General features: G+C 39.8%; 1 protein-coding gene across 1 annotated transcript; it reads right to left on the bottom strand.

Annotated features, from left to right (window-relative positions):
• Positions 1 to 662: 662 nt before the first annotated feature.
• LOC119697223 (carbonic anhydrase 2) lies at positions 663 to 17,843 on the bottom strand. The gene is made up of 7 exons (XM_038127703.1): positions 17,599 to 17,843; positions 16,897 to 17,094; positions 7,393 to 7,511; positions 5,831 to 5,923; positions 4,995 to 5,057; positions 3,822 to 3,977; positions 663 to 1,521 (listed from the first exon to the last, which is right to left on the bottom strand). Exons 1-7 carry the CDS (start codon positions 17,630 to 17,632, stop codon positions 1,402 to 1,404), a joined length of 783 nt encoding a protein of 260 aa, XP_037983631.1. The 5' UTR covers positions 17,633 to 17,843; the 3' UTR covers positions 663 to 1,401.
• Between the last annotated feature and the right edge of the window lie 7,732 nt (positions 17,844 to 25,575).

Raw genomic sequence — 25,575 nt, 5'->3', positions numbered from 1 at the left:
CTCAAGCAGTCTTACTGCCTTGTATTCAGGTTATCATAGTTGTCAAGGTATGGGCTTAGAGTTTTAAAACCCACATTTTGGTTTTGGGTTTGTTTTGGTTTTTTGGGGTTTTTTTTGGGGTTTTTTTTGTGGGGGTAGGGCGGTGGGCATTTTACATGTGGAAGCTTTTCAAAGGTTGAGATTTGACACTTTTTTCTGAAGCTCTTTATATGCATTTCAAGATATCGTCATTTCCACCACGCACATTTCAAGATCCAGGTGCTTCAGAACATAGCCTGCCCAACTGATACCTTATAAATTATAAAGTGATTCCTGATGGGGTAGCAAACTCATAATAAATTAATTTGAAAACTAGCACCAAAATCTAGCGAGCCTATTCTTCAGTAGAATTTTGTTCAAAAGTTTTGTGAGGGCATCTTTCATTATACATTCAAATTTGATGATAACTTGTAGTGATTGCTCAAAATTAACACTTTCTTCTGCTATCAGAGAGACAATACCTACTCAGAGAAAATTTCTTAACATATCCATACAGTCTTGCATTCATGTTCAGTGTCACTGAAGCCAATTCCCAATGTATGTGTTTAGTAATAATGTTTAATATGCAACCATGTGATTAGTGACTCCTTATTGAAATTAAAATAACAGCAGGGAAGCAAAAATAGAAGTATAGATTTATTAGAGAAGTTATCTAAAATACAATATTATTTTCCTTTTTTAAATTAGAACATATATTATTTCAATGAAAAGATATTTTGTATTATTTCTATGGTAATAACAACTTTTAAAGATAACATTTAATTTAGAATATTTTTAATTAAAAAAACCCAACACTACCATTAAGACGTAACTAAGGCTGTTGACAGCATGGGTAAAAAATGCAAAATAGTCTCAAAAATATTTACATGTCAGTTTCTTAAAATCTAAGAAGTCTAATTCTAAATATTCCTTTTGCTTAACTTTCTCAAAATACCTTTTTTCTCTAAATTATAACTAGATTCTGTATTCCTGTGCTTCTTACAAAGCTTCAAGTTATCGTTAGTTACGTGTACTATCACACCAGTAGATGAGGTTTCTTAAAATGGCTTATTTTGCTACCACCATATCCTCTCCCAAGTGGCCAACTTACTGTTATACCAAAGTGTCAGTCGCAGTAATAGTCACCAAAATGCACACAGCCACCCACCCCCTGCCTCCCCCAACCCCACACCTTAAGAACCCTTCCCCATTGGGCCAAGAGCATTTCACATTTCAATAGCTGGCGTTTCAGACGCAGAGCAAAAGAAAGAATGGATCTGGGAGACAAGATGTTGCCTGGGCACACACGGCAAAGTTTGATTTGGGCTTAGCAAAAGGGGCTCCTCACAAACACAGCAATTCCTAACACTCTCAGCACTGAGGTTACTGGAAGGAGGCTCTGACTTCTCTGCTCTTCAAAGGCTGACATGGGCGCCAGTTGTCCACCATATGGCACACGGGCTCATTCTCAGCATTGAAGCAAAGGCCACGGAGTTTGCACATCTGTGGGAAAAGGCACAAATATCCTCAAATGCATTCTCTCATTTCAGCAAGATGTTTTCAAACTACATATCTTGAGCCTGAACCAGAGCTCCAGCTCAAAGTTTTGCTAGTCTAGAGATGGCATCAGCACCCCTGGGTCTTCATTTCATCCACACCATTTCCAGCTTTAACATAGCCTCTCCTGTCCACAAAATATCCAGGCAAGAACAACTGTGAAATCACAAAAAACAAGGACATAGACGAACAAGGAAACAGACACACATTTTCTGAACTCCACAAGCAAAGAGCTGTTTGTCCTTGATCCAGATATGAACTGAAATCCTTTCAGAGTCCTCTGCAAGTTGTACAGTTTTTGTTAGTTTTTTAAGTCTATTTGAAAAAATAACAATTAAAAATGGCTTTACCCTTGGGTCACAATAAAGCTGTTGAATTAATTCAAGCTATCCTGATTTTCAAATGCCATGAGAGGGGAAAACTGTTTCATATCAACAGGAGCATACTGTATAGTTATGGTACTTGTTCCTAATTCACAACTGGTGTTTGCACAATCTGATGTAACAAAAGCACCTTTATGTCTAAATAGGAATCTCCAAAACTCCCAAAAAGATTGTGCCAAAATAATAACCCACCCAAAATATAATCTCACACAGATGGGTAGAAGTGCTGATGAATGTATTTAGGTGTGACACAGGATTTCCTGCAAGTCAGGTTCTAGACCAGGTTTTTCCAAATTCAAGGAAAAATGGCCTCAGCAGTGACCTGTGTTCACTGGTCTTCACCCTTCAGGACCAACCAGAACAAAGTTCGGAGCTCAACCTCTGCCAGGAAGTGCTGTGTGACAACAAGTGATAGCAGGCTTGCTGTACCCTACTGCTATATTCAGCTTCTTTTCAGCTTTGGAAAACCTAACCATCTTAAACCTTGAATCAATACTCTCATATATGGTTTCTTGTTTTGATCAGTATGGGAATGAAAAAGCTAACTGCCACACAGTGTGGAAATATTGGAAGAGGGAAATATGGAAATGAAGGGAAGTGTAAGGGAAAAATAAGTGGTAACTTTTACCACTTGGAAGGTGGTTGGAGTAGGTATAGTAGAAAAAAATCCACTATTTTGGTGTGTGTGCTCCTGCCTTATAATAAAACCATATTTGCAGACTTTGGACTATCAACAGTAATAGAAATAGTTTGGAGTAGTGTCAACTTTAATGCTCACTTGCAGTTTACTAATGACAATCAATCACTGCTATAGTTATTACTTCCAATAGATCTTCCTCATCACATATTCTATCTTTTATTATGTTAACTTCTAAAGCAGCTTAGTTGCATTTTCTTTCATATCCGAAACCCCCTAGAATTAGGTGCAGTCTGTTAGCATGTCTACCATCAATAAAAGATACTTAAGAATTTGAAGGTTAAACTAAAGCCCTTCAGGGCTAGTTTGTATTTATAGGCTCTAGATTCTATTTATATCTCTCAAGCACACAGATCTGAACCCAAAAATGGAATCTTGCCTGTACGTAATTTCATTAATGGATGGCACAGAAAGCTGGGGCCAAGAGTGATTTAATCTGCACAAACTTCTTTCTACTAGGAAGACTAGCCTTCTCAGGCTGGTCAACAGAGTATTTTCTTAGGCAGCAGACTTCTGGAATCTGCAAATTTTGCCTCTTCCGAACAATAGGAGCTTTGTTGGAATCATCACAAAGCTGCGTAGGACTTCCCAGTCTGTCCTGTGACAAACAGAACTTGCAAAAAGAGCTCAGTGTCCTGGAAATGCTGGAAAATCAACGGACCAACTACAGCTCTACAGCGTGAGACTGTGGATGCAGCTCCCCAGATGCTTTGTAAATCTGGCCTTTTCTGTGCAAGCAGACCCAGAGAGGTAATTGCATGTACAGAAAACCTGCTGATGCTCACAATACACGCTGGACTAACTCTGCATGTGCAAATGGTCCTTTCATGCATGCCTCAATTTTCCAGATTTTTACCACATGACAGCTCTAATCATGTATCTGGAAAATATCTGATTTTTTTTTAACTTCCCCCATCATCTTCCCTGGAGTGCTCAAATGGAAGACAGCCTTACATTCTACAGCAAACTACATCCACAAGCAGAAGCAGAGTCCTGTCAGAAGAGGATTACCGCTTCAGATAGATATTTTTGATATGTGATGCTAGCTAATATACTGCACAGCTCTGCACTAACACTGCCACTTCATAGATCACCTGGTGTGCTGAACTGAAGCCATCGGTGCAACTCCAGTACACATCTACTGGCACCATCCATTGGAAACCTACCTGCTCAGGGCTCACAGTGATGGGCTCCTTCAGAACGTGCCAGATCACACATTCAAGCAGTGGTGGAGTTGTCAGTGAGCCAGGGTATGTCCAGTAGTCTCTGCATGCAGGAAGGAGTCCAGTGGGGTCAAAATTTGTGAAGGAAGCCTGCTTTCCCTACAATAAAGTAAGCAGATGGGATGATGTCAGGGAAAGAACACATACACACACTAGGACTGCAGCAGTGAAGTCTCCTAGGAAAGCTCCATGTTGGAAGGAAGGCAGAAATGGAATTTGGCAGCAAGTGTTGCATGCCAACTATAGTACCTTTTGGATTAAATACTTTCAGCAATATATTTCTTACAAGATTTTCAAGATATTGCTTCTCATATCAAATGCTGCATTTATGTTCCTTAGGCTCAGAGATAAGATTTAACCTCGCATGAAAAACAATGAGATTTCAGATGCCACATACACTGATTGCATGGGAAACACAGAACCTGTGAGACCCGTTGGAGAGTCCATTGCAGTAAGCAGCAATATCCATTTGCCACAAAGGGTGTCTGATGAGAAAGATGACAGCATAGTCTCCTTTTTTACCTTTCTTGTCCACATTTCTCATTGGCCTTTACCCACTATGGAGGTGCCTAATTACTCACTAAGTACTTTAAGTTTCTCATTACTTAGCACACTAAAATCACAGACACACTGCACACAATATTTAATATACAGGAAGACTTTTTCCCCTAAATTATATATCCTGATCAAACTGTTTATCTGAACTCTCTCTAGAAATAGCCAAGGGAAGCATGCCCTCTTGGAAAAAGGAAATTTAACCCACAGATGCACAGAGGGGAAATGCCTTTTCCATCTGTTACAATAGACTAGAAAGGGCACCTAGGAATGCAGTTTAGATTAGGAAGATGAATCCTATCCTATAGGTTTAAATACAGTTAAAAGACAGAGAAATGTCATCACAAAGATAGGAAATAATCACTGTTGCTACCATGCTCTCTACCTCAACTTCATTTCAATCTGTTTTGCTTTTAGAATTATAGGAGCACCTGTGCTGATGGCAGGAAGTTTGTTTTACTTTCATATATGCAGAAAGCTGGGAAGAAATAAAAAACTCTACTTTCCAAAGAAGATAACTTGTTGTGATGGGTGTCCATCAACAGAGACAGCAAGTATTACCTTGGTTTGAATGGAGCTCAGAGCATCCACAACCTTCTGCATCTCAGGCTTGGCATTTCCCACCTGAAACACAAACCATAAGAAAATAAAAATCACCATGCATTCTCATGACACCTTTCATTTTCTGTTACAGTTCTCAAGAAAAGTTTTTTTTCCAGATGCATTTCATTACATAATAGGAGTTTTACTGTGTAAGTGACTTAAACAGGCTCTGTAAAATCATGCCAGTTGACAGTGAGCACAAACGGGTCAGCCAAGGACATTGGACACAATGAAGCTATTTTCATTTACAGTGTGTGGATTTATTTTTGGACCTAAGCTGTTCTTCTTTTATGGAAGTCACTCTCCTAATAAAATAGTCACCCTCAGTGAGGCCAGGATGGAATACTACGTACTGCTGGAGCAGACACCTCCTCCAGCTAGCTGTCAAGACAATTCAACTAACACAAAACACTCTGACATTTAACAATGACAGGAAAAGGAAAATAGGTGTTATTTAAGCTGGTCACACTGCAGATTCACACACACAACTTGGTCAGTTACGCACATCACCTCTCACTGGTAAGACTTAAGGTAGCATCACTGTCTTGATGAAGGCAAGAATGCTGCTACAGGGCTGCCACAGTGATGGATGGCATTCATACTCCATGGCCAGTGTACAATTTTTAAAGATAAAGGAAGGTAAGAATTTGGAGCACCACCTAGTTTGCTATGGATTTGGGCAGTACAGTACAATGCTACCCTATTCTCTATTTTCTTATTTTCTTCTCTTAGGCTCTCCCCACAACACAATGAATTTGCTGGACAAATAATTAAAAAGAAAAAGTTCAACAAACCTTCATGAAGATGCCCACCACAGCTAAACCATCAGGATGCTTCACAGCTTCAGCAAATTTACCATATTTTACATTCCAGTGAACAATATGGAGCTAGGAGCAAGAAAACAAAGAAGCACTGTGATGATGATATCCCATCCAGAATACTTCACAAATGAAGATGCAGGGAAGTAATTTATTAAGAGCAAGAGGGTGTTTTACTGCTGAGGTTTGAAAGCTTTTGTGTACAGTTAAGAATTTGTTGAATTATTTATCTATGTTAAAGTTTCATTTATTCAAAGAGATTTCTGTAATGTGTTTTGTTTTGCTCCTCACTCCAGTCCCTGGTGAGTTTTAAAGGCAAGCTGTGGCTGTATCATTCTGCTTTTCATGTGGTGAAACTCCTGTTATCTTCAGCATAAGTTTTTCCCACATACAGCCCACAGGATTTCAATGTAGTATTTTAATGCTACATATCCTAGAGTTCTTACCACACTGACATATATTGCCAGTATCAGAAGAAGCAGAGAAAACACATTAACTACAGATTTGACTCACAATTTGGAAGGTTTTTTTTTTAAAAAAAACAGTCCTGCCCTTTACTGGAAAGGCTTGGAAAAGAATATGAAATTAATCTCCCGGTCATGTTAGCTAGGATGTTACTTTCTTTTTAATTTCCAAGTTATTTCTAATTTAAGTTCATCAGGCTGTTTCCCCACATCTGGAAGTCAAGTTGAACAAGTAATTATGGTACTGTGAAAGACAGAAGGCAATTGAAAGTTTCTCAAATAAGACAAAAGCTACTTCCCTCAGGAAAAAGCAGCAGAGCCAATGAATTTATGGGGCAATTTCTTTTATCTGTCAATTCAAATCACAGGTATGTTCCACAAATGTGTATTTATTCATATATTTTAGAAGTCAGTCACAGAAACCAGAGGTAGATTTCTAAACAGGGGATGAGGAAAGGTGGGATGCAAGGAACTAAAGTCACTCAGTTTCTGTATCAGAAACTGGTTGTTGCAGGTCCTTGACCTCAGAAAGCACTAGCACAGCACAGGTTAATCTGGAGTCTTAAGTGGTCTGAGGGACATCCAGAATCTCAAGGGTATCACAGAGTGCCAGACAGTAAGACTGCATTTCACTGTCTGCCCTCTTTATAACTCCCTTTGATCCTTTACTACCAAAATATGAAAATATCTGCCCCAAAATTATTCTGCTGCTTTTATAAATACCTCTGATGTTACAAACTGAAGCTAGGAAAAGTAAGGTACATGCATAGATGTGCTGCAATTCTCTTTTTTCATAATTTCCAAGAGTCACTGAGAAAGCAGGGGAAAATAACTGGTATTATTAATGTGGGGTTATCTGTTTCTCTTTGACATGAAGTAGCTGACAAAAATTACAAGTCTAATGTCCTCCTTTTGCACGGACTATGTTCTAAGGTGGCATCATACCAAAATTGTCTACAGTAACCTTCTCCTATGAAGATATGTAGTGAAACTGCTACTGTGGTGGAACACTTAAAAAAACGACCCTCATTATACAAAGACTGCAAAGACTGGAGAAGGTAAAGCATGTCCTACCTCTGCATCATACTTCACACCATCCACAGTGTGCTCAGATCCCTGGCCATCACAGGATCCCCAATGAATGTGAAACTGCACCAGCCTGTAGACTCCATCCAGCGCTCCTCCTTGCACCACTGCAAAGAAAAAAACTTTTATTAGCGACTCACATCGTTTTTGTTACCAAGTCTCCCTTCAAACTGTAACAGCTATCTCAAGTCTTTTACATGATTTTTACAGTTCATTGCATGCTGCCATGCTACTCCAGATCATCCTCAATGGTATATTACTGCAATACACCAAAACTGATAATAAATGCATAAAAACATAAGTGACTTTACAGTGAGCATCTCATTGGCAATTTAACAGGCATGCTAGTATTACAAGTGATGAGGGAAGATGTAACTTTTCTGTCACCAAATAAATTAAAAAAGCCCTTTGTAAGAGGCCCACATAGAATCATCCTAAGGAAGTACATTTGAAGATAGAATCATCTTCCATATACTAATGTAGTCTGTCCTTTCATTTTAGACACTTCATCCATTTAGGCCTTAATCCTGCAAATCCTGTGGCAGATTGGATTGAGTAAAATGTTTTTGGTTCCAATTTAAACCTGAACACCTGTTAGCCATGGGTTAGCCTTCCTGCAGCAAGGTAAAGCGCTTGGCACAAGACAAGACAGCGCAGGGATGGGAATTCAAATCTCTTGTCCTTCCCATTGGGGTAAAAATGGCAATGGCTACACAGATGGACTTTTTGGAAATGAGTTGTTTATTTATGCTCTCCATTATCTGGCATTATTTGGGCTATGGGACTGCTCTGAGTGAAGTTCCCAGCCACACTTTGAATTATACAAGAGCAAGCTCCCTTATTCTGCTTGTTAGTCCTACCCTTCTATTCCAGCTGTGACCAATGCCCATTATGATATGCAGGATCAAGCCCTACCATTGCAAAATGCTGAGGGCACAGACAATGTCTCCCGCAGTGCAGCATAAAGCACAGAATAATAGCAAATAGTTCTAGTAAATAGAGCTATTTATCGAAGTTATTTCACACCAGTTTGTGGTTTGGTTGGGGATTTTTCCTTTTTTTCCCCCCAAGCATCTCAAATCCAAATTAAAAATATAATCTTTAAGTTGTTAATATTTAAAAATTTAAAAACAGAAGTTAATTTGAAGTGTCAGATAATTTAAGAGACCAATTTCTCTCAATAAATATATACAATAAAGTGACAGAAGAGTGCAGACATCAGATATTACATATAAGTGTGCTCTGTGTATGTGCCACAAAATGATTCTGTGGAGTAAAAATGCTTTCCTCTCAGACTGCAATTAGTCTAGACAGTAGCACAATACGTGCATGTGTGAAAACATGTATCAAATGTTTATTGGAAAAGGTGGCTGCAGGTTTGAAAAAGTCCCATTATATACAAGCATGGACAACACCAGCCACGGATATAAACAATAAGGTGAGAAAGATTTCACTAGAAATTTGCAATACATGAAAAATAAGTAAAATTTCTAAAAAATGTGTTAGTTGCCACGAGCGTTCCCTATGCATGCAAAATTTGGGTTCAGTGGACAAATCTAGCATTTGCCTAGGGCTCCTTTGGTAAATATTTTTAGAAGTCTCCCAACACGTATCCTTATTTGAAAAACATGAATAGATGTTCCACTGCAACCTGTGTAATTTCCAGTACGGTAGCCACAGACCAGGACTTGCCCTACCTATTTCCAAGCTACGCGATCCCAAGAAGAATGTCTAATTAAAGTAATCAAATAGGAACTTATCTTATTCTACTTTTACATTTCTGCACATGCTAGTTGCCAAGCAGCATTACTGTTTCAAGCACCGGACTACAAATCTGAGTACTTTTTTTCAGAACAGCAGCTGTAGAAGGGCATTAGTTCCTTTTGGAAATGAAGCAACTGGTTGCTGTGTCTTTACAGATACAAAATCATTTAATGTATACAATCTAATGTTTCCTTTTACAATGATGCCATGGAGTTACAATGTTTCAGTTCCTTTGGCTCACAGTCTCGCTGGTTGTTGCAGGTCCTTGACCTCAGAAAGCACTAGCACAGCACAGGTTAATCTGCCATTATTAATCAATGGAAAGCATGCTGAAAAGCAGAACCATGCAATGTTCTTGAGTTCATTTGCAGTGTTATTTCTCCACACAAAGTTTGCTGTAGTCTCAAAACCCCAAAAGATGCAGAAAAATCTCTTTGCAGTTTTTGCTTACTTTTCTCATTCTGTGGTTCTCAAATCCAGCACTAGCTTATTTTGACTCACAGCAGAGCATTCAAAGAAAGTAATAATTAGATTAGTGTGAATGAATACAAATCCAGCAAGCTTAATTACAGAATGGCCCTCGTTCTAGCCTATGTTAAGCAGTTATTTTAATTTTAATACTTCTCAGTCTTTCCAATAAAGTAAAACTAAACTTAAAAGGCAAAGTAGGAATGATAGAACTGCATTTTTCTTCAGAACAAGCTTGTTAAACCATAAATAAATGCTACCAGCTTTTGCAATATGGAAGTTGACAGAGAATGAGAGCATTGACACCAGTAACTTTCCTGTCTTTGTTCCATCTGACATCGAGGCCATGTTGAAAAGAGGTCCAACCTTTCCATCCCTTTTTAAAAAAAAAAATGGGGAAGTTCTTATCCGTGTTGGAGCATTTCATCACTAGCTCCCTTACTTTTGAAATCAATATTAGTGAATACCTATGTAGCTGTGATCCTTTCTGCTTTACAGCACATCTTCAGATGCAACACTGTCTGAAGACAGCACAAGATGAGCTGAAAAAAACATTCTTTTCTCACAGATTCCATTTACTCAAGACAGTTTATATCATAACCTGGTCATATGCTATAGCCCAAGAGGTGACAGTTTGACAGTGCCCTTTCTTCTTTTCCACTCTTAGACAATTATTAGACAAATCTGGAGCTACTTCCCTTAGATTAAGAAATGGTAATTTTTTTCCATTACCATTTTATCTTCTACCCTTTACTGGAAAAGTTATACTAGTAACATTCAGTAATTATATTTCACTGTTAAATGATCTCATAACATGGTCTAAATTAGGTGAACACAATTATTAGCAGTACTAATTCAGGAAGTCAAATAAGCACACAAACTCTTCCATTTATGTGACTTACACCAATTGTGGCATACAGAAGGTGAAGTTGATTTGACCCCATTACACATTCTTGGGATGTCAGAAAACATACAGAAATCAAAGGATGTTTTGCTGCATCTGGTACGGCTGTTTACTGAGGCTACACACCTTCACTGTTCTATTTAAAGGCAGGTTGGTGAACAGTTACCCTTCCAACGTAGAACAGAACAGCCTTGTAAAAAAAACACTGTGGACCACTTCATACCTTTTTTCAGGAAGTGGCAGCATCCACATCTAAATTTTTGCAGGAATACTGTGGGAATTCCTGTTATTTAGTTAACTCCTATGGAATGTTCTCTATACGCAAAGCAGAAGACTAATACATCTCCTAAAGCCAATAAGCATGTCAAAGGATTAATCAAAATGGAGGAACTACAAGACTCTTTAATAAGTTAGACTGAATTCCTTCCTGTCATACAAATTAGTGTGACAAGAAAAAATACTACTGTAAAGTTTGTCAATCTGAGAAAAATGCAGAATGAGAAAATGTTCCACAAATGAGAATCACTGACTACAAAGCTCCTTCCAGTAGCTGAAATAATGGGTCCACTAGAGTACAGTAGAGGTCTAAAAGCTCCAGACTTGGAGAATTAATTCTAATTGAGATTCTACCAAACAAAAACCCAGCAGCAAAGTATTTCAAGCATCTACCTTTGAGAACAGCCCTCTTACACACACACTGCTTTAGCACAAAGAAAACCATGATTTTGTATCAGCCTACAGTAGATGTGATGTCTAAATAATATTCTAGGCATATGTTTATGTAAACATATGCATAGTACATACATTAGTGCTAATATCTGGTAAGCTTTTGTGTGTACACAGACATCTGTACAGTGGAAAACAGGATGAAGAGACAAAGCAGATGAAGCATTACTTGAGGCAAGGAAAAAGACCTACTTGAGCACCATGTACTATTAATGACATGAAAAAGGCTCTTATGAGGATGCTCAGGAATTAGCCTTGTGTTCTTATGCAAGGATGGGTTTCCTATCTGACAGACTAGAGTTCAGTTAGGGTGAGCTGTCACTTCTGTGAAACGTGGAGTACAGAGAGTCACATTTTGTGAGATGTTTCCTTCTTTATGTTATCTCTTTCAGACATTCCTCCCAGGACATTGTATCATGACAAGCAACAAGAGCAAGACAGCACTGAAGCATCTGACTGTAGGGCTCATATTTGCAGAAAACATCTGTAATGGGTTTCACTAAGAGAAAAAAAATTAGTATATCATAAGGAAAAAAAACCAAAAAAACCCTACTTCTGACCTTGCTAGAAACTTAAGCCTGATAAGGCTACAAGGATGTTCCACAGAGATAGACCAGAATCAAACAGCTGCCAAAACACAGCAAGTCCTGAAGACGTGTGTATCTGCAGCAGGTCAGTGGTTCCAATTCACCTCAGCTGAACTACTTCATCCAGACTGGGCAGCAGCCAGGAAGACTCTGATCTGCTTCAGGATACAAAGTCATTTAGGTTCTTAACATTCCTCCAACTCCCTGGGACCAGCAGAGCTTATTTCTCATGTAGTCTCTGAAACAGAGATTCTCTGAGAATCATAAAGATGCTGTACTGAGTCTCTGACCAGCCTTCCACCCTCGCATTTCACATTATATAGGCTTACAACAGCTTTGAGAACCAAGCTGGAAGAATTAAAATTCTCTTGAAAGTATCAACTGATTTAATTTCTAATAGTAATACTTAAATACTAATGCAGTGGCTGCTCACTGTACTGAAAATTGTGTACTGGACAGTGTTCATACTACGCTCAGATCAAATGAAGGACTAGCAAACTCAAGGTGTAAGCATTGCCTCTAAGTATGCAGCAGTCCCTCATGCCTGTAAGTAAATAAACAAATTATCAGCTGAGAAGAGTGGTAATCGTGACATCTGGCACACAGCTTCATTAGAGCTTAAAAATAAACTTTTCCAAGTGGCCCCAGCTGATAACAGCTGACTAGTTTCTCCTGGTTTTGCATTAAAAGCGCCTCTAGAGGAGGGATTAGCAAAAGGGAAGGAAGGAAGTTTCCATGATTGTTAAATTCACAATCCAAGTCAAATTTCTGCTAAGCAATTGCATGTTCACAATAAAAAACAAAAAACCCAAACAAAAAAAACCCCACCAACAAACCAACCCCACCCCAGTGTAAACGAAGAAGGACACTTCTCTGTAAAGAAAAGAAGACCTGAAACATGCAGGACTAATCTCATGCCCTCTCATCTTCCTTTCCAGTTCCTGGAAATAGTGGAACTATTCAAGTTACTTGTTTATACAGACTTTGCAGTTTCTGGTGATCCCAATTCACAGGAAAAATGACTTAAAGATCACACGGCCTTGAAACCTCTGACTTTTTAGCCAAGCCATGCTAACATTAATTATGACATAAGCAGGTGTCTGAATACAGTCCCCTAAATCTATAATCAGTCAGTTCTCTGATTTCTGATTCCAAAGGATCAACACATTCATCGCTTAAGCAATGTGGACCTTCAATGCATGACCCTAAACTGATGACATGCAATATTATTCTGGCATGGTTAATATTGTATCTTTAGATCTGGGAAGCCTAAAAATAGACCAGTAGCAGTGACTTTGATTAAGAGTTGTGCCTTAAAGAAAGCAGACCTACACGTTTCTTCTTCCACTTACCAGCTGAAATGGAAATGCAGAAGAGCAACAATGGCACTATTTTCAAAGAAACTCCCTGCCAACTGAACAGTGCTAATGCACTGGCTCTTCAATAACCAACTGTGACAAAATAGATTAGTTTATTTACAGTGAGTCATAATTCAAGACAGCAGAAGTGTATGCATTAATATTTACAATTATAGAAAGAATCAGGTAATATATTGGATTACAACTACTGAAAGTCTCTCAAGGGGAGCTAGCATCAAGGTGAATTCAGTATTTTAATTTTCAAGGTCTTCTCATAATTTTTAAGTTCTACTATGACTTAATATTAGCAAAAATGTCAGATTTAGTTGGGACACTGACTTGAATTACAATACTCTAACTCAGCAGCAAGGAGAAGGAAAAAATTAAGAGACTTAGCCACAAGCATAAACTACCAGCACATTTTGTCAAGTCTAGAGTTTGACACCATATCTGCAATTCACTTCTGTCAGGTTCTACAGCTAAAATATGATAATTTAACATTCTTGTTATAGAATAAATTCATGGCTGATCAACTATAGAATAAATTCATGGCTGATTGGCTTCTTTCATAAGCTCATCAAACACTTGATCAGAAAATACACAATACAGAGTTATGTTGTGAACATCTCACTTGAATTTCAGAACTTCGATAAATTATTTTTAAATCTTTAAATCTCTCGATAAAGACTTTCTGGAAAACACACTTTATGCATGTTACAAAATCTTTCAGGCTCTTGAAGGTTTTTTGAGCAGAGTCATGTCCTGTGGTTTTATGGCTCTGAGAGGTCGCTATTTACTTCTGTCTTTTAAAGTGAGGGAAGTGATACACAAGTCCTTACAGAAGACTGGAATATGCAACGTTTGATATGATAAAAGAAGTGCCCTTAATGAGACTCCTTTGCTGTAAAGTTCTTGTATTTTAGTAACACATCTATTTTAAGAATTATCATCATCACTTGCTTCACTCATACAGGTAGGGTCTGGTTCCATCACGAGAGCGGATGAACCTGAATTCAAAGTTTTATTCCTAGTCACACTTTTATCATAATGACTTCTTGCTGTCAAAATGAAGAAGAAATTTTTGAAATTAAAGAATTTTAAAGATGAATGCCTACAAATATTTTACGTTCCACTACTATCAAAAGACAACGGACATGAAAATTAAGAAAGCAACTGCAAGAACTGAAGGCAAAGACTGACTAAGTAACAACTGAATGGGGAAGTTCAGAGTTCAGTTTCTACATACAAACACAAGAAAGCAATCCAAAAGGCTCCTAGCATACAAAATAGAAAATACCTATTTTTATTATGCTATTTCTACCTGCTTGGGGATTTTTAATTGCAATGGTATAATTTTATTGTTTTATATTATATTTATTATATTTTAATTGCATTTTGTGTATTCAGAAGAGCAGAAGTAATCAATCAGACACTAAGACCTAGAACTGCTGTTCAGTTCGCTTCAGTGTCGTTAGTCATGAGACTGACGGTTCTTAATGAAATGGATCCATTTTGCGTGCAGTTACTCATCTTGAAGATTATTCACAAACAATGATCCTATTACTTCATTTTGCGCCTACTACTACAGATAATTCATTACCACATATGGGACAACTCATAGAAACAAGCAATACAGCCTGTGGGAAGTATTTACAGGATATTATTCCATTGTCTTCTGTAAAACATACCAGCACATCACATAACCTCACATAGCTTCTCCCTGTGTTTGTTGTGTGATGTCTAAGCAAGAAATGGGTATGCACATTTGAGTCTCAAATTCAGAATGAAGCAGATACAAGTCAAAGAGAGCTCTATTTTGTGTAAGGAAAGTAGGTTACCTAGTTAACCGCATACAAATGAAGCCATTAAGTGTGCTGCCAGGTAGATTCCATGCACTGTAAATTTCAATAGGAAGTCTAGTAGTGGATGATCCACCCTACCCAGCTTCACAGAAATCTGTTTAGTGGTTTTTGTTTCTAAAGAATAATAATTTTTTGCTTCACTAATAGAGATACTGAGAATATTTCTACTTGCATCTCCTATCCTCCCACTCTGAAAGCTGTGTCACTGCATATTTGTCAAAGGATCTCTGTCACAGATGTTCTGGTTCTGCACTGTCTTCTCATAAAAGAGCATTTTTCCTGCAGACGGTTCTTTAAATTACTTTATGTTCTTGCCATTTTTTCCTCACAACCTAATTTTCACAGTTCTTTCCAGACTTAGGTGAACACCAAGTAAACACAATAGTTTTTTACACTGTGGAGACCTGAACCTGATTCCTTTGGGCTCAGTGAGAGCAGGATAGCAGCAAGACTAGACTTGCACATATGTGGTAAGAAAATCTTTTTGTACTCTGGATCATTTACCTTATTCTCCATGACACTGTTAGATTGAGCACAATGCAGGTCCTTAAGCTTTCTAGTGTTTCAAAAAAAATAAATAGAAGTCAGAATACCTTTTTCCTCTCCCTTTTAAAACTGTACAAATATCAACATTGACCCTTTTTGTAAATTATATATGGACCTATGTGTATTTATACAACTGTTAACACTTATTTCTGACCACTTAATATTGTCCAGCATAAAAACTATAGTTAAATACAAAGTCAAATTCTTAGAGCACTGCTGAATGTCTGTTATACTGCTGTATTACTTTAGTTACAAAAACCTCGTATTTTTAGTAGGCACAGATCATTTGGTTTCAGCACCATTCCCTAAATGACATGCCCAACAAAACACTTGGGAAAAATAGGACACTTGCTCAAGCAAGTTAAATCAGGCAGTGTACAGAGAAGGCAGTGACTTACAACTGGATTGGTTTTGTTGTCCAAATTAAAAATAAAGGCACATTCATTGTGGCAGGGTGATGACTTCTGCAAATGCAGCCATATGAAAAACTACAATCAAAGACAAAATACAGAACCCTTGTTGCAAGGACAGCTTGGATTCAGCCTGCCCATCAGAAAGGCTGTTCCTTTCAGTAAGGATTACTAAGGTTTTGCAGGATTCCGTGCTTAATTTCATCACAGAGCACAATGAACAGCAAGGCACTGTGGACCAGACTGCCTGCTAGCAAACTTTGTAGGAATGCATCAGACACTTTATCTAGAAAGCCCAGCATCAAGAAACGCCAGGGATAATGCTTTTTTGAATTACAAAAGAACAAAGAAGTATTTTCTAATCATTCCTCTGTTTCTGTATTGACCTGGGACCATACTGGCTTCAGAAATATGAAATAATATTTTGATAACCAAAGAAACTATTTCCACTTCAAGTTGTTAACTGTAATCCTTTTGCTATTCTAAGGCCATTTTTTCCCTACAATGTATTTGCCTCTTCTTTTAACCATTTGATCAGCAGCTTATGATAACCTATGCCTAAAATTATTCTTGTTAAATACTTTTAATTCTCTTCTTTCCACAGCCAAACCCTTATCCAGATCCTTCTGACTTATACAAAAATAAACCAATTCACCTCACTGAAGTTTAGCTGCCAAGACAGTCTTAGTTTTCTTCTAAGGGGATCTCAGTTTCCTGTTTGCTGAATCCTCACCTTACAGAAGTCAGAATATTTTGGTATATTTTCATCCTTAAAAAAAAAAACCCTTATGGATTTAGTATACATTTTAGTAAGTTTTAGTAGCAATTTCTGCCATTCCCCTCCCGCACATGAAGGTGAGGTCTCACCTGACTTGTCAGAAGAATCATCAAACTCCACGTTGAAGGAATGCCCGTTGTTGACGATGTTTCTGGCCGTGCTGGCATCATAACTGAAGCTAAGAGGCTTCAGAGAGGAGTCGTACTTGGCGGACTTGCGGCAGATGTCAATGGGGGACTGCCGCTCTCCATTGGCGATGGGAAAGTGCTCATGCCAGTGAGCGGGTCCTGTAAGACAGCGGAAAGCAACTCAGTGGGAAAAGACACAAAGTTCGGGGGATATAAGCGATAAACCTCCCTCTGGAAATCGGGATGTTCGAACACCAGCATCAGCCTTTAGCTGCGTACCACTTGTGTGGGCTGGGGATAGCGGCAGCAGGGGCGAGCGGAGATCCCACCTGGGCACCGAGGCACCCGGCAGCCGCACAGCCTCGGCGGCTGAGGCGGGGATTGTACCGGGAGTCCTCGGGGACACCCCGTTCTGTGCAGTAGCGCCCGCGTTCCCTTCCCGAAGTAAAGGAATGTCAGTAGGGAAGCAGGAGATGCTCCGGCACAGCGTGCGGAGCGCCGGACACGCTGCCCGGGCGCAGGTGCATTTCAAGGTTACGAGAAAAAAGCGCCACCGAGCTCACTGCCGCTCCAGGCAAGGGCTCCGCGGGGCAGCAGCGGGCACGTCGCGGGCGCGGCTCCCGGGGACCTGCCGGCAGGTGTCCTGCACCGCCGGGCACTCACCGTCGTGGCTGCCGTATCCCCAGTGGTGGGACATGGTGCGCGGCCCTGCTCTGCCCGTGGAGGCTGTCACAGCACCGTGGCCCCAGAGCGCTCTCAGGGGCTTTTATAGGCTCCCGCCAACTCCATGCCCTTCTCTGCGGCCAGAGGAGGGGTGGGGAGTGCGGGCGAGGGCGGAGGGAGACTCCGCTGGGGGCGGAGAGAGCGGTCCCTTATAATCCGCCATCGGCCGCGGAGCTGTAGCGGGCCCGGCGAAGAGCGCCCCCAGCAGGCAGGCAGGCGGTGCGAGGCGGTTCGGCGCGGCCGCAGGCAGGGCAGGGGGGCCGGGGCTGCCGGGCCCCTCGGTCCCCTCCGCGCTCCCTCCGCCCCCCGCCCTCCTCCCGCGCATCGCGCACCTGCGGGCGCTGCGCTGCGCTGCGGGGCGCCGCGAGGCGCTGTGACCTTGGGAGGTGCCGGCGGCTGGGCCGAGCAGCGCGCCGGGAGCCGGTGCGGGGCGGGCGGCGGGTGCGAGAGTGCGGTGCGAGAGAGGAAGCGGGTGTGCGTCCGTGTGTCCCTCGGTCTGTGTGTGTGTCGGTGTGTACGTGCGGGTGCGCGGCGCGGCAGGGCGGTCGGGTGCTGCTCCCTGCCGGGAGCGAAGGGAAAAGAGGGAAGAGGGCAGCCCGGCAGGGCAGTTCGGCAGTGCCGGAGGGTCCTGCAGCCAGGGTTTGTCATAGGTTACAGGTTTTTTGCCAGGTTTTGAAGGCGGAGATCGGCGGAGTTACGGAGAGGAGCTGTGGTGGGGCTTCAGAAGATCTGGGACGTCACCGCTTATTGCTCCGTAGTGCGTTTTTCCTGGTCGCCTCCGGAGAAGCTGCAGGTCGAGCTGCGCTTACGTGTAATTCTTATCATTGAGGCATTACACACTTAACTGTGAGTGCGGCTCAGCTACGGCTCTCGAGGCTGGATTAGCGAGAACAAAACTGTGCAATACATATTTTAGATGTTTTCCTATTGCGCAACGCTCCGGTGTTCTGTGGCAGGGCAGGAGGGATCGGACCTTGGCAGCCTTTCCAGCAGCGGCTCCGTTCCGTGTAGTGCCGGCTTCCCTCCGCCCGGCGCTGCGGTGGGGCGGGCTGGCCCCGAGGGGCAGCTCCGGCACGAGTGCGCTTGCAGATGGTCCTGTTCGAAGGCTTTTCTGTGTCTTGTCTTTTTCTTCTCGGAGCAGTTTTCGGTATGGAAATGACATTGTAACTTAACCCCATTTTCTTATTAAGATAGTTTATTCAAATCTGGTTCTAGTATTGTTCTGTTGTGGTTTAACCACAGGGGGCTAGGTTCTGTTTTCAGTGAGGTCATTGTAAATCTAGAATAACAACACCAGAATGACTTCATCATTTACATGCATCATTGTAAAATCTGTGTCTTTTGTTTGTATTTGTAAGAGGAAGGAGAAAAGTCTATTTGTGTAATGGGTACTATTGGTAACAGCAAACGTAACCAGCTGGAAATTGCTTACAAAAATTACAGGCATTTCTCAGACCCATTCAAGTATAAGCAGAAAATATTTAAAGCTTATTAGTGATTAACACAGTGTGTGTCCTCACATTTGCATGTTTCAATATGGTTTAGCGACCACAAAATGGAAATGTGATGGCAAAACTGTATACACAGAAGTTATTTTCAAATGGCTGTGGCATATGATGTAGAACAACAAATGGAAATGCATGTTACACATTTATTAGTCATTCCTTGTTTGATCACTATAGATACTTTGCATCAATCACTTTCAAATCTGCCAGTCGTGCTATCCAGTATATCAACAGTCAGTAAAGGCAGAGATACACAAATCCATATAGGTAAGAACCCTTGAAGAACAAAGCAAAAAACATCCCTTCATGTTGTAAGAAGGAATAAGATTTTGGTACCTTTCAGAAGGTTCCCTTCCATTCAATTTTACTATTGAAAAAAATCCATTCAGCCTGATTCTTCTGTACTCTCACAAGTCAAGTTTCCACTGACGTCAACAGGAGTACCATATAAAGGACAAGTAACAGGATTAAATACGACACAATGTTTGGCATGGTAGGCTTCCTAAAAGATCTTAGGGCTCTTACCAGGGAAATTAAGTCACCAGTATCACCAAGGGACTGGGATTTTTAATTAATGGAATCTTCATTTTCTTATCAGTAGATAAATGTGGTGCATGCCAAGCACACAGACATAACATCCACAAATAGAAAGTCCAGTGCTCTTAAGATTAAATACCTATTTTCCTTGATCATTCAGCAGTACTTGCAGGCTTGAGCCCATGCCAAGGGACTAATGAGAGCCTGGCATTGACTTGGGCTTGTTGATTTCAGCTTATTTCTTTTCTGTCTTCCACCCGCATCAGACTCATAATCTGTGACTGTGGCTTTATGGCAGAATGCAGTGCCTCAGGCAAAGCCATAAGCTAGCCCCAAGAGGAAGGTGGATACTAGAAATGGTACAATCAATAACAGTGCACATGGGTGAAGCTGCAAGGCATGTTAGCAACAGCAAAAGAACACAATAGACATCAGCTCAGTGCCTGCAGCAGTTCAGGCTTCTCACAGAAATCCAAACTATGCTCCATGAGGCTGCTCCTCCCTGCCACAGTTGTGATGGATTCGGTGGAATGACGCACAGCAGCGAGGCCTGCTTGCATGTACAGAATGTGTAGGAGCAGTTCCCAAAGCACATGTTCACAAATCATAGGATTTGTGAAGCATAAATACAGAAGCATTATAAATACATTTCAAGCAATACAAATACAGGGAACAGATTAGATAATTACTGTAGCCATTTGATTACTCATGACTGACATTAACATTTTGGGTAGAAAAGATGCCAGTGCAATCTTGTCTCTCTTTTCTGTCACTACCGGTACCACATACTGTGAAGATTTTTAGAAACTAATAAAACCAGATGCTATTCTTCATCTCAATTTCTTAGAGTCAGATCACATCCAAATGTGGTAAACGAACTGGTGTTTCTAGATTTGATGGTACTTCTGAATGATATTAAATACAACAAAAGCAGCATCAATAGCTTCCGTAAGTGCAAACTCTTCACTCACTCAGCTATCTCCATGCTGTTTATGGTACTCATTCATGGGCAAAGGACAGTACAAAGCCTGTACATCACTTAGGCCCCACTTGAATTCTGTTTTGAAGTTTCACATGTCACAGAACAGTGGTTGACTATGTGCACAGGAAAGGCACATCCTGTTTGTGTATGCCTTATGAAATTTCCTGAAATATATTTTTATTGTGATTATTATTAATTGTGAAGCACAGAAAACGTCAGTACAGATGGAAAATGGCACAGATGCTTCCATTTCAAAGTATTTTTTTTTCCTTAGTAAATTACCAACTTCTAGCAGTACTCTGGCTGCAGGAGTGATGACATGCCACACAGGCTGTAACCTGATAGACATTTTCAGCAGAAGTGCATTCAATGACTGTGCTGTGAATCTACCTTTTAATTTTCATGGTAGATTTTCAACTCTGAAAATCTAGTTCCAGTCTTTTTTTAACATTAACAGTTGTGTTACTGTTCAGTGCTGAGCAAGATGCAGAAGAACCTTGCAGTGTTCTGATTCATTCTAGCAAATCTGTGAAAGTTAAATGCAATTATGAAAATAAAAGTAATTTTTGGTCTTCAGTCATGTTAGAGTCCTTTCTTGTATTACAAAAATGATGGTTTACTACTAATTTCTATTGAGAGACAAATGCAGGTACTAGCAAGGCAAGCTTTGTAGCATGTCAGTGCAGTGGAAAAAGCTTGACTGCCTCTCTTGCTGAGTTCTAACTAATGTTGATACAAGCCACTTCAATACATTTTGAAATATACATATACATTTTGAAATATACCACATTTAAGTAATTTCTACTGTAAAAATGAACAAGCTTGACTACATGAATAAACTTCAGTTTCCAGACAAAAGCTATTTGTCATGAATCAGTGAAATTACATCCACCTGATAAAGCCCTGTGCAGTGTAATATTATTGTCAATAATCACATATTAGTTAAGTCCTGGATCCTTCTCATACCAGGCTAATGTATTGGTTCACTTGCTGCCATGATGTTTTGAAATGTCTCCCAACCTGGCCTCTAGGTGTCTGGTCTTTACAGTTTCAGGTGCTATTTCCTTGCTCATGTAATAGTGTGCCTTCCTCCTCATATGAATGTCTCTGTGGTCATCATCCTGAATTCTCACTACATAACTTTCTGCAAATACACTCCATAATGTTTTGAAAACCTCTGCCTCCTGCAACTGGCATTGTGCCATGTGGTAAACTTAAATCAACTCCCACTGGAAGTCTATTACCAGGATGCACATGAGAGTATTGCAAGGCAATAGCGGCAGCAGCAGCTCGCCAGTCTGACACAGTACAACACTGCATATGCAAAGGATTTAAAACTGGTTTATAAAACAATCAAAGCCTTTAGCTTCCAGCTGGTCACAGGGAAGTCACACACTATTGCTCTGCCAAGAGGTGCCAGCACCATTTGGAAGATTGTGAGAAGATAATGTTAACTCTAGAGCTCCTACCCGCCAAGGTCAGCAAGCTATAGATTCTTCTTTTAAAAAGTTACTAGTATCCAAAAGTTTCATGCTTCTGATACCCTCAGTAACTTCTGGAAGCAAAAAGTTACATTTGGATGGAACATAAAATATTTTTATTGCACTGGTGCACTGACTGATGAAAATGACAGTCTTTCCTTTGCTGTAGTGAAAATAGTTGATGTACCGCATACTCATAGTTGGACTCACCAAATATTACAGCTTTAGAAACACTAAAAGTGCAGCGTGAGTGAGAAGGGAATTCCCAAAAGACAGAACAGAAAGTTCCAAAGTAAACTTCTGTAGCTCTCCAAAAACAAAAGAAAAGGTAGGAAATCAGTTTGTGAAATTGAACTAAAGAAGAGAGAAATGGAAACAAAAGGAGTGCCTAATTACATATGCTAAGAGATAGCTATGGGAAAAGAATTGAACCTTACCTCAAAGTACAGCTGAAACAAATAACAGAAAATAAATTTGTGAGAATTCAGTATTCACCTTGGTGTAAACGCCAAGGTGTATTACCATACAAATGTTCATATACATAAATAATTGTGTGTGTGTGTAATTCTGTTGGGTTCTCAGATGCGTTTATTAATGCCATCTATCCTGCTAAGTGTAGGTCAATTAAATCACCTGAACTTAAAAATCCCACTAAAATCAAACAGCCATATCACTTTCACCTTCATTGCAGGTAAAAAGGTAACATTTAGGAAGAAATGAGACTTGAACTTCTGTGACAACTTCCTAATTTCAAATTAAAACAAACAAAAAACACACAGCATACTGTGAGGTATTCTATTTTTGTTATTAGATACCATGCCATGCTCTGCTGTTTTTTGCTGAATGTATAAATAGAAGGCACTGAAAATAGTATTCAACCACTTACCCCTGTAATGGGCATTCTGAGATTTACTTTACTGCTTTTCAGGGTACAAGGGAATGGTGACAAGCTCCTCTTTTACCCTTTGAAAGAAGTTTTTACTCCAGCTACAGACAATGCAATGAAAATTCTCATGGGTTGGGAAAAGCAGTGCTAAGCACACAGAGGGACTGTGAGCTGTGTGCAGAGCAGTGGCCAAGGAGAGCTTCCACGGGAGCTCTCAGCTGCCCCCAGGATGGGAGTTAGATGGTGGCTGAACACCAATGACTGCACTGTGCAGAGCTTCCAAGTGTCGTGTCACGAGGGAATAAATACTGGTTGGTTTTTCTTTAGTTTCTCTTGCTAAAGTTTCACATCCAAATGAGCAGGAAATAGCAGAACAAACTTTCTTAATGACAAAAGACCTTCATCTAGCTTTGCCCAGAAGCCCTTCACTTGAATCTGTGTCTTTTGCCATCAATGGGTGTAAAGAAGAAGGATAGATAAAAACTCTAACCTTTGATCCAAGCCTACACTTGAGGCCTCTGGTTCTAATGAAATACTGCAAATTGAACTGGACAATCCTAGCAGCTGTGTGAATCTGTCACTGAATTGGAAGTAGTTTAAAGGCAGCAATGAAACCTGCCAACATTTGCAAATACTTAATAAATCAATGAAATAGTCACAAAATGCATATCTCTTTTTTGGTTCCTGGGAAAATAGTTGAGTCTTATTTTGACAAAATATCTGTTGGTATGTTTATATTTCCGTCTAGGAAATACAGTAAGATACTAAGAAATCTCTTTTGCTATACATTTCTATATCAAGCTGCCACTAAATGAAAAGTTCTGTATTCCCTATGAAATTCTGTCATAGGCTGAGATATTGGGCAAAGGACCTTCAGATTACCTGGGGTTAAGTATAATTCTGAATTGTAACAAGCTTGTGTCTCAGAACAAATGTTTCTTTCTCTACACGATTAACTGCTCACTCATTCTTTTCTACCTGGGTAAAAAATTAACATTATTGTCATTACTTGTGTCAGCATTAGATGCCTTACTCAGTGATAAGGAAACAACTTGTGACTTCAGAAAGAATGCTTTGGAACTTTTCCTATTATATGCATATACTGATTTTTAGATTTTAAAGGCTACAGAAACCAACAGGAAGTGCATACACTATTGTTGGCTGGTTTTGTTTACATTTCTTTTCATCCACTTTATCTTCCTTTCTCCTATTCCAGAGACATACTAGACATGCACACACATACACAAAGACATAATTTTTCAGATTTTTTGCATGATTCCAATGCTAGGCTTTTTTAAACTTAGTTTTAGGGAGGAGAGAACTGTACTGTATTCAACAGCGATGAACAGTAACTACTTCACTCATGAAAAATGAAACTCACCTGCTTTATTTTTTAGTTCCTTTTTTTTTTTTTTTTTGTAAGACACTTCAGTATCTAGCAATAGAAAATGTGGTATTGAAAAATCTGGCAGTAAAATATTGTTGATTTAAAAATAATTTCTATTCACAGAAATTGAAAGAGGAAAGCTCATTATGGGTACTATGTATGGTTAAGGCTTTGTATTTACTCAGCCAAGGTTTAAGCCCAAATTGGTGAGTTTAAACAGCTTAGTACAACAGCTGCTATCCATCTCACAAAGTTCAAATCAGTTCAACCTTTTCACTGGCATATGCAATCAAAGCAAACTGTAAAGCCAGCCTTGTAGGACTAGCTAAACTGTTTTCAGCACAGACTGAAAAAATAAAGAAAAGGTTTTTTCATGGCAGTTTTCTGAATGTTGACCTGTGGTGTTGCTGATATCTTTCTCACTCCTTGACACAAGGCATCAGGGTAACTATTTCAGATATGTTATCTTGCAAACAGTTTAAACTGGGGATAATACTTCATCTCCAACTAATGTCAGAGCTTGACCCCAGAATGTCCTCTGCAGATTAAAGCCTGAGGTGGTGTGAAAAGGAAAAGCAGTACAGAGCTGGATGAACCAGTTTTTAGTCAAAAAGTCATTGAAAACTGTGGCCTGTGGATAACATCACTGGTTATCCCAGCTATGTTTAAGGCTTTGTGTTGGAATGGATATTGTCTGCTCTCCACTCTATTCCTTTCTGTGAAAATCTTCTTTCCATCCAATCTTCTGTGCTTTTCCATCCTAGACTGGATTTCATGGAATATCTATTCTATTTGCTTAGGATGCAACAACCTTGAAAACAACTAGGCTAACTGAAAATATTAGTGTCACCCTGCAACACTCCCTACAAATTATTAAAACATATCAGTGACAGAACTTAGCTTTGTCACAGATTTTCTTTGGAAAAGATGGCTTTCGGTAAAGTGAAATTGGCTAGCTACTGCTATTAGAGGAAAATGGTAATTATCTTCAGAAAAAAAGCAGTGGGGTGACAGTATTTTCAAAATGCATAGACAATCTAGAAAAAACAACAATTAATGGCTTTTTATGTTTTTAGCATTTTAAGATGCTTACTTTGGGCATATGGGTTAGCACCCATTAAAAATTAAGATTAGTTTTA

The sequence above is a fragment of the Motacilla alba genome, chromosome 2 (assembly GCF_015832195.1).
Source record: "Motacilla alba alba isolate MOTALB_02 chromosome 2, Motacilla_alba_V1.0_pri, whole genome shotgun sequence".
NCBI lineage: Eukaryota > Metazoa > Chordata > Aves > Passeriformes > Motacillidae > Motacilla > Motacilla alba.
This window is presented reverse-complemented; position numbering and strand designations above follow the sequence as displayed.